The following is a 12,298-nucleotide window of genomic DNA, read 5'->3' on the forward strand; positions in this document are numbered from 1 at the left end:
TTTTTGTTAATTAAACAAAAGGAGAGAATTAAATATTAGCAAGCAAGCCTCTGTGGAGGTGGAGCATGAGTAGGAGGTATATTGCACGACAGCCGAAGTTAAAGAAGCGTGTGTGTCAATGGCAAGCATGCAGGTTGCTCTCTTTGCTCCAAACAATCCCTATTGCCTTCTCTAGCCTGGGTGAACACTATGCAACCCCTCCTCCGTGGTGGTGGTTTCAGTCTTTAATACAGCAAGCAATAGTGTTCTCTGATGTTTCTCCAAGTTGTTTCCTAGGCTCCCCCACTCATTTCAGTCCCTCTCCAGCTTTCTGTGGCACTCCTCCCACGCCCTGATCTTTTGATATAGCTGATTGGAAGTTTCTCTTCAAAATGTGCTTTATTCCTGCAGCAACGTTTTCACCAAAATGGCATTTTTTTAAAAGATGGAAAATGGTCTCAAAACTATATATATTCTTTTGCATTGGGGTTAGTCAAATGGATTATTCTGGTTCGGCATACCAAATAAAAACACTCTGTTTTGGACCAATTTCACATTAATTTGTCTTCCTCTGAGCTCTCATGCAGAAGCTGTGGCTTGGGTGCCTTTGGCTTGCAAGCTCTGCTATCCCCTATGGGCTGCAGCACCAGCCCCGCTGCGCCTACCAGACTCTGCTCTGAACACAGGGTATCCAGCTCCTATATAAGCCCCTGAATGAAATTCCAAAGAGCTGGGAAGAAATAATCTAATGGCTGTTACAGAGTCAGCATTTCTTCTAGTCTCAGCGCAGAATGAAACAACTGGCTTCACGCTTGCATTGCTTTAAAAGTTATTAGGGTGCAGCACAGCATATGGCTTCTCTTGGCCCTGAGTGATTTCACATAGGAGAAGAAGTCTGTTTAGGGAGAACCATAACATTTTTTTCTTCACGTCTTTAATGTATACAGAGAATAAGGAAGCAAGGGTGGTCTAAAGGTGCACCCATTCAAGATAAGCTACATAACTCATCACAGTGAGCGGTGGAATTTCTTACATATTTAAGCTGCAAGAAAGAAGCAAGGAGCTGGTGAGGAGACAGGAAAGGTGTAAATGTGGAAATCCTGGTGCAGGAGGAAGTGATTTTGAAATAGCAGTTTTATGGGAACTCAGAGTGTTGGCTATGCTAAGCACCTAGACTGACCCCCCCTGGATAGATTGGGCCTTTCTTTCTCGGCCAGGCATCTTGGGTAGTTCCTGAGCTCGAGAAGATTTAGTGGTTTTACAGCAAGGTGAGCTGGGTAAGATGATGACTTCCACAAACAGACCCAAGGAAAGTTGTGAAATTTTCTGAGCAAACGTCAAATGTAAAATGTAATTATACAAACAATGTAGTAGGTAATTCAATACATGTGATCCATAGCCAGATATGTATTACAATTTCATTTTAACCTGGAGGATTTACCTGTGTGAGAGAGCCTTTAATTAAAAACATTGTAATTTACTGCCTTTATCAGAGTGTATCAATGATAAGTTTTCCATAGCACGCACATGTCTACCAAAAGACACAAAACCTAACAGGATAATCAAGTCACTACAGCTCACAGTATATGCATTATGGGGCATAGGCTTACTGAAATAATTGTAAAGAATCCTCTCTAAATCAGTGACCTTGAATTAAAGAAAAAAAAAAAATAAAAATCTCAACTTCCTTAAAATGTTTATTATTATAATATCTTTTTGCATGTTTCCAAGTGCTTTAGTGCATAATGGGAATATGATATTACTCCACTTTTACATCCAGTCCTATCCTCTATGAGGAAAAAAATCAGAGTACACAAGCATGCTTATCTCCCACAAACACAATCCAGAGGTTGTAAAAAGTCTTGTATCTCTTGGGGGGTGTTAAACATTAATAATAATTGGGATATGTAAACAAAGTGAGTGTCCGCATTGGATTTACACATATGTAGCTGAAAGTAAATATTGAGTGAAGACCCAACAGACATTAAGAAAACCTGAATAAGTGGTTCTTCAAAATCTGGGAAAGTTAAGCCAGCTAGAAGCATAATAAATGATCACTCTCATGACCTGGCATCTACACTGACCATGGTGGTGTTTAGTGGACAAATACATCAACACACCCCCAGAAAAAAAAATATTACAAGACTGAAGTTGGGAAGGATTAATATCTTTATGACCTTGCATATGATCATGTACTTTCAACAATGTCGTTTAGTTGGTAATATGCATTAACTTGCCCTCCAGATTTATTAACAATTGTAAAAATTATAGCTGTTTTCTCCTTTGTCTTCTTTGCTTTGCAGCCAGAGAATTTATCTTCATGACCTCCTCTGGCAGTCAATGCTACACAGTGACCACATACAGCATATATAAAGATTGCTATTACCTTTTGTAATTTATATCCTCCTGTAATGACATTGAGTACCCCAATTGAATGTTTTGAAGTTCACCCATAGCTCATCATAATTTCATAGCTAGATGAGATAGCCACAGTATACCCTGCATGAATAAAGAGGTGGCCCTCATTCCAGGACAAAGCACAACAAAAGAAGAAAAGATTCAACACTAGTTGCATCTTTTTAACTGTTTGCCTGAGAAAATAGAGTGTATGTTTTCAAGACTCACCTGAGGTTCCAGGAGCAGAAGTGGTTTTTTGTAGAGAGATTGTAGAAGAAGACCATCGCTTAGTGGATGAAGCAAACCATCCTTTAGTGGATGAAGCATCCGAGCTCTCATTTTGTGCCAACTGTGTTCCACTTGCTTGTGTAGCTGGAAATGAGACAGATATTCAGGCAAGATGCACTTGTATAAGCATTCTCTTAGATCCTGGACCATCCCTCAGACAAAAGCTCACACCATCATAGAAGAGACTTAAGGTCAGAAAGCACTACAGCTTCTGGTAACTACTTGTCAAGTGATGAACCATTCTTAAGGAGCTGTTACTACTGTCATGGTTGAGGCATCTTTAAAGCACATCCTAGCATCAGAAACAGCCTCACATCTGTGCAGAAGACAACCTAGAGCTCTGACTTGGGAGTCCTGAATAACTAGGCGGTATTGCACCAAGAGCAACATGAGCAGAAGAGAAAAGCTTGCTTACTTCCCTGTACCGTTAACCTATCATTAAATGAAATAAATAAAAAGTAAGCTTCAGCCATAACTGTCACATAATGTGATAGTGTAAAAAGTTTCAGGGTTTGTAATTAAGTGCAGAATGAATTACTTCATTCTGTGCTGTTAAGGCCTAGGAAATACTATATCCCTGAAAATTAATGTGTGAAAAATTGAAGTGTCTTATTTCTGCTCTCACACAGTCAATAGAGGATCAAGACCACATTTGTCACAAGATTTCCAGCCTAAGGTGAGTCCAAGATTGAGCCCATGGAACTGAAGGTCATCAAATGACAACAAGAAAGAATGTAAGCTGTTCCAGTACAGTCACAGATAATTCCTATGTCTATGCTCAAACCTCAGCATAACAATGGACAAGACAGTGCGTACTGAATAAAACATAGGGGTGCCCAACAGTAACCTTATACTTCCTTTCTGATATAAATCAGAGATGTGACTGAGCTGTAAACTGTTTTCAGTGCCTCTTCATATGAATTTCAAACACTAGAACTAAAACAACTTTAAGACGTGTTTTAGTACAACGAGTGCAACATCATGCACATGCAACATTTGAATCTTGAGGGACGCTTCATTGCACGCTTTATTCAAAAACGATGATTACCAGTTTGGCCCTTCAAAGAACCCTTTTCTCAGGGAAAAAACTTTCAGTGCCCAGAGCTTCCTATTCTACCACTACACACTTTTAACTTGGCCCTTCACTTCCCCTCTTGTTAATGAAGTGCAATACCTTCGAAAGGCAAGCTTCAAAAAATCAGTGAGCTAAGAAAGAGTGAGCTGAAGTTACTGGAGCCAGGGAACTCATACAACTTTGAGGTCTAAGAGGAGCTGGGCAGCCAGGGATGGTATCTTTGAAGGCTGAGGCATGGAAGGAAACCACACCAAAAATTATGCACAACAAACTTAAATGCCTAAAACTTTCATGGGGATTCTAGTGATGAAAAGCATAATTTCACTGTCAGCTCCCTCCAGAAACCTCAGCATTGCACCTCTTTAATATGCAAGTCTAATCTGCAGCAGAGATTAATGAGGTAGAGTGTAAAAAGCTCCTCTACCTCATTTTTTTACTGTGGTATAATGCAAGGATCCAAGAACTTTAATAAGTCCTGCATTCTCATCATAGAAGTCTTGAATGAATCTTTAAAAGTGAACTTCTTCCACTTTTGTTTCTTACTGTGGTTGCTTCAGACACAAAATTTAAATGTTTAACAATGTTTAAATTTTCATCTGAGATCAATTAAAAGAAAAGCAAAAAACCTAAAGAACCTCCCTCTCCTTTTAGGATGCATGGGCTTGTAACAGCAACAACAGCAACCATCTTGTGGCTTTCCTATCATAACTTAGTAAAAGCTTGCACAGGAGTATGGAAAGTGAGGCAGAATAATTGTACGCCTTCATGTGCAGAGACATTTGAACACAAACATGCTTTGTGAACACTGCAAAACAATCAGTGTGTGGGAGACATGAGGAGGGAGGCAGCCAGCTGCCTTGTAACCCCACGGAGAGCTGTTTTCCCATGGGGATCACACGTTCTAGGCGTCCTATCAGTCCTGGCAGCAGCCCAGCCCTGGGTGCTCCTCTTGTGTTTGGGAGCTGTGAGAACAGATTGTTCTTGGGAACACGGGCTGGATATGCCTCGGCAGGGGATTGGGAAGGGAGGGATGCTAGCATTCCCTTTTTTTGTTTTTAATTCAGCCTGGGTGAGATTCTTCCTTCTACTCAGATAGCACCAGGTATGACTCACACCTTTACCCAGGGCTCAATGTGAAGGTTGTTGCATTTATTTCAGTAGACTGCAGAACAGGCTCTGTGCACTTGGTGTCAAGGGGTGAAGTAGAGGTGTAAAAGTCTGCATGCCAGTTTTCAGCATTTCCAAGACAAAAAGCACAACCTCAATTCCACTGTACCATGCTAAGGTTAAATCCTAGCAACCCAATTCTCTGCTGACTTGTGGCTTTTAAGCAGCCTCTAAGCCTTACACCTAATACACAGCATAGACTTTACCATCAACATATTTAGGAGGTTGAATTCTGTGCCAAAAGCCTATGGGAACAGAAGCATCCATATCCAGCCATTCCTCACGTACGCAACAGCAGCACTGGCAGTGCAGTATGCCTGCTAGAAATCTGCCTTTCTGGTAAATCCCACAACTCATACCTATGCAAGGTTTAATTTGATCTCAGCAGGAGGAGACAGCGCAAGTCCTTACTGCGGTGCCCGTGCTCTGCGCGGGAACAGGCGGGGGACTCTGCGCGGGCACACAGTGACTCAGTTCTGCCATCCCCACTGACACATCGCTGCAGTAATTCATCATGCTTCAGCTCAGCCAGCTGCAGCAGAGATTTCTGCCTGCCTGGCAGGGGGAGGCCTGGGCTCACAGAAAAGCAGCACAGTGGAGAAGGGTGGCTGCTGCTGCAAAAGCACTCGCATCATCAGTTAATGGGTTTGTTGTCAACAGCTGATTATGAATAAAAATGGTAAAGCAGTAAAGATTGTAAAATAGCTGTCCAAATGAGGATGATTGCTGTAGCGGCAGAACTCCCTGGTGGTGATGCAGCTCTCCCTGCTGATATTTTGATAGGATAAATGACAGTGTGTTAACACGTATTTGTCAAAGGGATAATCAACAACAGGGAATCTGAAACTGCTCTGCAAAGCTGTTGTCTGAGCCTCAGGTATTTCCTTACTCTTTGTGCTCTGAAAACCCTTCATTTTCTTTAACCATCTGTAATTTGACACATCCTCACTTGATCTTAGCATGATTTACTACTTAGCGTACATATAATCCACATATATTTTGGCATTTCCCAACAGTACTTTAAATTTTCTTTACAGCAGACTGTTACCTAACTAACTTAGACATCACAAGATGCTTCAAGTAAGCGGCAAATACTCTACATATACTCTACGCACTGCAAAGAATATTCATATCTGTACGTGTGTTGAGACCTTACTTGGCCAATCAATGAATCAAGGAAACACCTTTAGGGGGCAGAAGGAACTGCACCCAAACCACATTAAAATGCCAGCATGAGGGCTTTGTTGATGGAAAACTAAACTTTCTTCCTTGAGCTCCTATCTTCAGCATAAACACACATATAGGCCTGTAATCAATAGCCTGAGAAACCATTTGCACTAACGAATGCGTTCATGAAAGCTTTGAAAACACCCAGTGTAGCAAAACCAATGCAACTTCATGCCCATTCAAAGGAATGAAAATTGGCAAGGGAGGTAACCAAGCAGATTTCAGTTTTAAGGTTTACACCCATAGCTGAGTGCATCTGCTGTCTGCCAGCTTTACATTTTCTGGTAAGCAAAAAACCCCAAGTATTTAAAAATATATGTTTAAAAACATGTCTCCGCCTAACATGTCTCAGCAGCCAGCTATATCCTGTCTTTACCTATAGCATGTGCCAATGACCAGAGAACAGCATATAACACTCTTGTGGTAGTTTTACTGAAGTAATTACCTCCAGTTTGATAAAAAGAGAAAAAGTATCTCCTCTACTCTTTCCTTTTCTCACTCCTTAATATTTAATATTTCATTGCACCATGATGTATCATCATCCAGGAGAGTGGCATGAGATAAATCAGAAACACAACAGCCAAAAATCCACTTCTACTTGTAATTTAATACCTTGAGCACTGACCTTGCATAAAATGCTTGCTCCGTATCCAAGAGAGGAAAAACATAATCTTTTGTTGCATTTCATTTTGTATTCTCGTTGATAACTCTTAAGTCTCCCAGGATATGAAATCCTGATTGCAGATGCAACTTGCTATAGTATGGCACCATATAAATTCTTGGTTTGGGACCTGGACTGCACAAGTGAGCACACTTTTAGACTAAATGTGAGCTCCTGGATTTGACCCCTTTACTAATAAATTAGAAGGTTAAGGAGACAAGTTTAATTTTTTGTCTTCCAATATCATAAACAGGGCAGAAGGGCAAAATGGGAGAGATTGTACTTATCGCCTGCAGAGGAAAAGAATACTGAAGATTTAAAATAGAAAAAAGACAAAGTCATTTGCATGATTTCACAGCGTATGGAGCACTGAGGGCTTTTCCTGAATCTATAATAAAAGGTGACAGCAGCCACAGAAACTGCAGCAGAAACAGGACGCCCCGTCAAATCTCTGCTGTGTGAATGCAATCATTTAGTGAAGCTTTTAGCAGTGACTGAAGCAGAGAAAGCGATTACCTCCATTGCAAATCAGATTGTTGGCTTTTTATTAAAAATCAGGTCTAGTAAAGTAAATTTTGAAGTGTCATAGAGGCACGACCAATTTCTGCCTCAGTCCCATATGGCCAGTCCCAAAAGGGGGAGAAGCGAGTGCTAGCGAAAAATGAGAGAAGACAACCTTCATCTCCTGTCCATTTGGAGAGCAGAAGCCTTGCTATGCCTGTGCTTGGTTTAGGGGGTGCAACTCTCCCAAGCCCTGTGTTACTGCTGGGACACAGGCAGGGACTGGAAGGATGCAGTGAAGCCAATGGCACCTTGCTATGCCAAAACATGGGTTAGAAACAGAGATGGCTGTAGCCAGCAGTGAGACAGTGGTCAAGGGGCCTGTGGGTTTTTTGCAAGGGCTAGCCCCGCATCTGCACAGCCCTTGCACCACGCCTGTTCCCAAACCATTACCTTGTGACCAATCCCAAAGCCACTACCTTGTGACCCATCCTAACGCCGCTACCTCATGCCCTGTCCCACTTGTTTGTGCTGAAGCCAAGGATATGAGGTTTTTCTTGAAAGGTAGACTGGAATTTTGCCTTAAAAACCACTAAAATTCATTTTCACCTACACAGTTTTTCCAAATACTTCTTAGGACTGAAAGAAAATACAGTTCCAATGTCCTCTTTAATTTTCCTTTTTACAAAGGGGAGTGAGAGGCAGGTTAGCCCTGTTTTTAGATTCATTATCAACATTTTTTATTACAAGTTTTGGTGGTTTGGGGGAGGGGGAGAAGTTTTAGCTTAAATGAGGTGTTTTAAAAACAAATAACAACCCTAGCTGTTATTTGTTTTGTTCAGCTGTGGGGACTCTAGCTGACGGGAAAAGAACACAAGAGGAATGGAAAGAAAGTGTGGTGGTGAAAAACTTTGCACCCAGGCCCATCGGTACCTCCAGCACCATTGTACCTCCAGCACCAGTTTTTTGAGGCATCAGTGCAGAGCAGTGGCTGGAGCTAAGCTGTACTGGCAGGCATGCCTTTCCTTGTTAGGTTTCCTTCCTCTGCTGGGAGCTTTACCTGTCAGCAAGGTTTAGTTCCAGGTGGCTGTGCTGCTTTGGTACCCACAAGCCAAAGAATCTCTGCTAAACTGAAAGGACTAGGAATTGCATCCGTAACGTGCTGTGCCATGCTGCAGGCTTTTGACAGGCCCAGAGTGTCACAAATGAAGGCTTAAAAAGATTCTCTGTGGCCTTCAGTATCACTTCAGCAGCCTATGCATCGGCCAGACTGTATGCTGTGACTCACCGATACTGGCATTTAAAAGCCAAGCCAAAACCCAAATGACTTCAGGCTGATAATCAGACTACTCCTTACACCAAGCACAGTGGGAAAGCTGCATCAGAAGATGTAACCACTAACTGAAAGGGTGATTACTCTCAGGCAGTTTAGCGGGAGGAGTGGCTTTAAAGGAAAATCTGCACAAAGAAAGCATGCAGGCCATTTTATAGGACTCACAGTTTAGGCAAGGAAACCAAGGGAAAAGAAGACAAATTCTAATAATTTGTGACAGTTTAGTATGCTCTAAATATCAGTTCCAAGAACACTGGTGTACCACTGACTGCTGAGTTAAATATCTGGAGTAATTATCTTTAATTTTTTGAGTTAATTAGGTATAAAAATGGAGTATTTCAAAACTGTGGTTCAGTAAAAGACTTGAGCAAACATTTTCAGTGCAGTTCAGAGACAAAATAAAGGGAGACTGAATTTCATCCTAAATTTACTGAGCTCATTTTGGATGTTAATATACTTGGTTAAATTAATCCAACTACTTGCTGCATTTTTCTGTTTTTTTAATTTTCTTTTTCTAGAATCCAATCTGATGTGCTGGTCCAACACACATTATTCTGAAGATTCATGGGGATATATTCCTAAGATTGATGCAGGGTAATTAGTATCACTTCTCTGCTTTCAGTACTGTGACTCATTATAATATAGAACATAATTAACTGTAGCATTGTAACATATATAAAAATAAAAAAACCCAAGGGGGGCTGTTCTGACACCACTCTGCTGACATGGAATCAGTTATTTTTGAGGAAATACTTATAAAAAACTCAACCCAGCCACATAAGAAAATAAAAAATTAAACCCCTTCCAAATATGTCTTTCTCAATTACAGGGAGATTAAAATCCTGTGTGATGGCTTCTGGACACTTCCACTACAAATTAAAGGTATAATATTCATTGTGTAAGATTCTAGGGTGAGATTCTTTAAAGATAAGTAATATGGTAGGATGAATAGTTCTGCTTCCCCAAACCTTCAAATCCATAATCAAAACTACTCTTTTTTTACCTCTTTTTATTGCTCCATGCTGTTTTACAGAAATGTAGCGTACAATGAATCAGAAAGGGCTCAATGAAATTATATATCACTTACTGTTTGTTGTGCTGTCACTTTTGTATGCTCCTGTAGTGGTCACTTTTACTGGTGGTTGTGTTGTTGTACCTTGTGTTATTTGTTGTGCAGCAGTAGGTGCAGAAGGCGTGGAGCCTAATAAAGGAACAACATTCAAATTATTTCCTCAATTTTGTATACATACATACACAGACACACAAAACACACCTACTGCCTTGCTTGCAGACCAGTTTTAAATTATTAAAAAAATATTTCATTTAAATTGAAGATCAACAGGAACAGGGCTCCCTTCACTGCAGAGAAAGCCACTCTGTGCCCCATAGGTCCCATATCCCACTGAAGACAAGCCTGTGATAATGCAGTTACAAGATCCTGCTGCTTGTTTCCTGAATGAATACTGGAACAGCATCAACAATTAGCTCAAAGAAATTTTCACTTACTGCTTGTGATAGGCTCATTTGTAGCTCTGATTGCAGTTGTCGTTAGCACTGGTGCTTGCAATGTTGTTGCTTGCGAAGTTGATGCTCTTAAAGCTTCCGTTACTGCAAGAAAGGCATTCACATCTTTATTGATTTATTTTACCATGCATAAATAAACATCACATACCTCTAGCTGCCTTCTCTTACAAAGGCAGTGAATTTCTGTTTAAAGCCTGGCACTTCCAGAGCTTTCTTACCCACACTTTTTAAAAGAGGATTCAAAGTGCATGTGGTTGCTATCAGAGGGAAGGTTTGGCATGGCTTCCAAGGGAAGAGGTGAGGGGAAAGGAGCCTGGCATGGATGGATGCGTTCATTGTGCTGCTGGACTAGACTGTCGACCAACACTTTACTACACACCTATCTAATAGGAGGAGGGATGTAAACTCTGCAGAAAGAAGTGTGTGACACACAGGATCACAACTTATATATCACAGGTAGAGAGCCAAAGGGGAAGAGACTCTACCAATCTTTGTGCAATTTTTTCCTCTTCCCACTGCTGTCCACCTCAACCCCTGTTTGAGTCTTCTTCTCTGGCTAGCTTTCCCAGACAAGCTTCCTCTGCACCCACATTTCTGTGGAAAAAAGAGCAACTGGCAGGACTTTCTTTGAGATGTGAAGCAAAGCTTAGGACTCTGGATGAGATGAACAGTATTCTCTGATGAGTGATATTCCACAAGGTGAACTTGTTGCCCTTTGTAAGGTATTCTCTCCTCCAAAGGGATGAAAATTGGAGGCTGAGGGAAGAGGAGAGGGCTCCCTCAGGCAGCAGGGATCACTTCCAGCTACCACTGGTGTGGAAAGATGGAAACAGAGTTGCCCGAATATCACTAAGACAATAGCAAGGTTTAAACCAGTTTGTCTTACTGTGCATGGGTGGCATACTGCAGGTCCTATGTGCCCCTGGCATGTGCTCAAGGGAACCAACTGCCCAGATTGCTGCCAATGAATCTGGGCTAAAACCCCATAACTAATACTTTCAAGAGCCCAGCTTTCAATTCTGTAATCTAATACAAACAGAAAGTGCTATCGTGAGCTAGAGAGACTCCTTTTAAATCCCTGACAACAACCCAACATGCATCCTACTACCTCTTTTCATGGATGGGATACATGAAAGAATAGTAACAAATCATGACATGACATGTCATTTTCTCTCATATGACTTGAGTACTTTTAAATTCAATGTTCACACTAGAACTTTTAAAACATAAATTATACTCTTTTCCTCCTCTATTAGTTTGCTGGCTGTTCACGTAAAATAGCAGTGCCTCAAAGAATGGGCCTCCCTGGGAGCTTGCCTCACACCCACAAAGTGCTTTAATCTCATAGTGGGCTTCTGATGCTTTTCTCATAGGCATAAATAACAATACTGTTTTCCTTTCTGTGACAGAAATCTGCGAGAGAAATTTCAGTGAATCATCAGAAGAGCTCATTCACTGTGAGGTGTTGGGCCTTTATAAAGTGTCTTTGAAACAGACATTAACATCAGGGTTTTTGAAACATAAAAGAACTGCAACACAATTTGAAGAAGACTAATTCTTCTGCTGTAATAACTGTAACACTCATACTTCACCTGGCTGCATCTTATTCACCTCCATTACTTCAAGTGTATACCTCATAATCATCTCAGTGCCTTCAGCTCCAAAACAGCCTCATTAGTATCTCTGGTTAGTATCTGTAACCCCTGTGCCTAAGTTTTCTTCTCTCACATGGATCATTTTCTAAATGCATTAGTCATCAATATTCAAACCACTAAAGGAGTTGATATTTAGCTCACATGAATGAAATATGGGCAATATTGATTTTCTATAACTACAAGACTACATAATAAAGAGAACTGAATGTGTCAGTTGAAGATGTAAACCAGAATCACAGATTTTTACCATCTGAAGCAGATATTTTCTTTGTTAAGTCTTCATAGTTTTAGGACTTTGATGTAAGTAAATCAAGTTTGGTCTAGTTAAAACAATCACAAACAGAAGTCAGATAAAATGCAGCTTTTGAAACTGAGGGCACTGGTGCCAACCTCTTACCCCCAAAAGTGAATCTTGAAACTATTGTTTCAAGAAACTATCAGTAGATTTTTTGCAAATGATAGCTCTATGCATGTTTATTCTCTCCTACTAA

At 40.8% G+C, this 12,298-nt stretch overlaps 1 protein-coding gene across 1 annotated transcript in view; it reads right to left on the reverse strand.

Annotated features, from left to right (window-relative positions):
• Nucleotides 1-12,298, reverse strand: part of EMCN (endomucin) — a 54,444-nt gene that overhangs the window by 24,358 nt on the left and 17,788 nt on the right. Inside the window, exons 3-5 of the mRNA XM_030493397.1 lie at nt 10,135-10,236; nt 9,716-9,829; nt 2,605-2,748 (exon numbers count right to left, since the gene is read on the reverse strand). Coding sequence (XP_030349257.1) covers nt 2,605-2,748; nt 9,716-9,829; nt 10,135-10,236 — 360 coding nt within the window. The remainder of the gene's footprint in view (nt 1-2,604; nt 2,749-9,715; nt 9,830-10,134; nt 10,237-12,298) is intronic.

This window comes from Strigops habroptila, chromosome 7, assembly GCF_004027225.2.
Source record: "Strigops habroptila isolate Jane chromosome 7, bStrHab1.2.pri, whole genome shotgun sequence".
Taxonomy (NCBI): Eukaryota; Metazoa; Chordata; class Aves; order Psittaciformes; family Psittacidae; genus Strigops; species Strigops habroptila.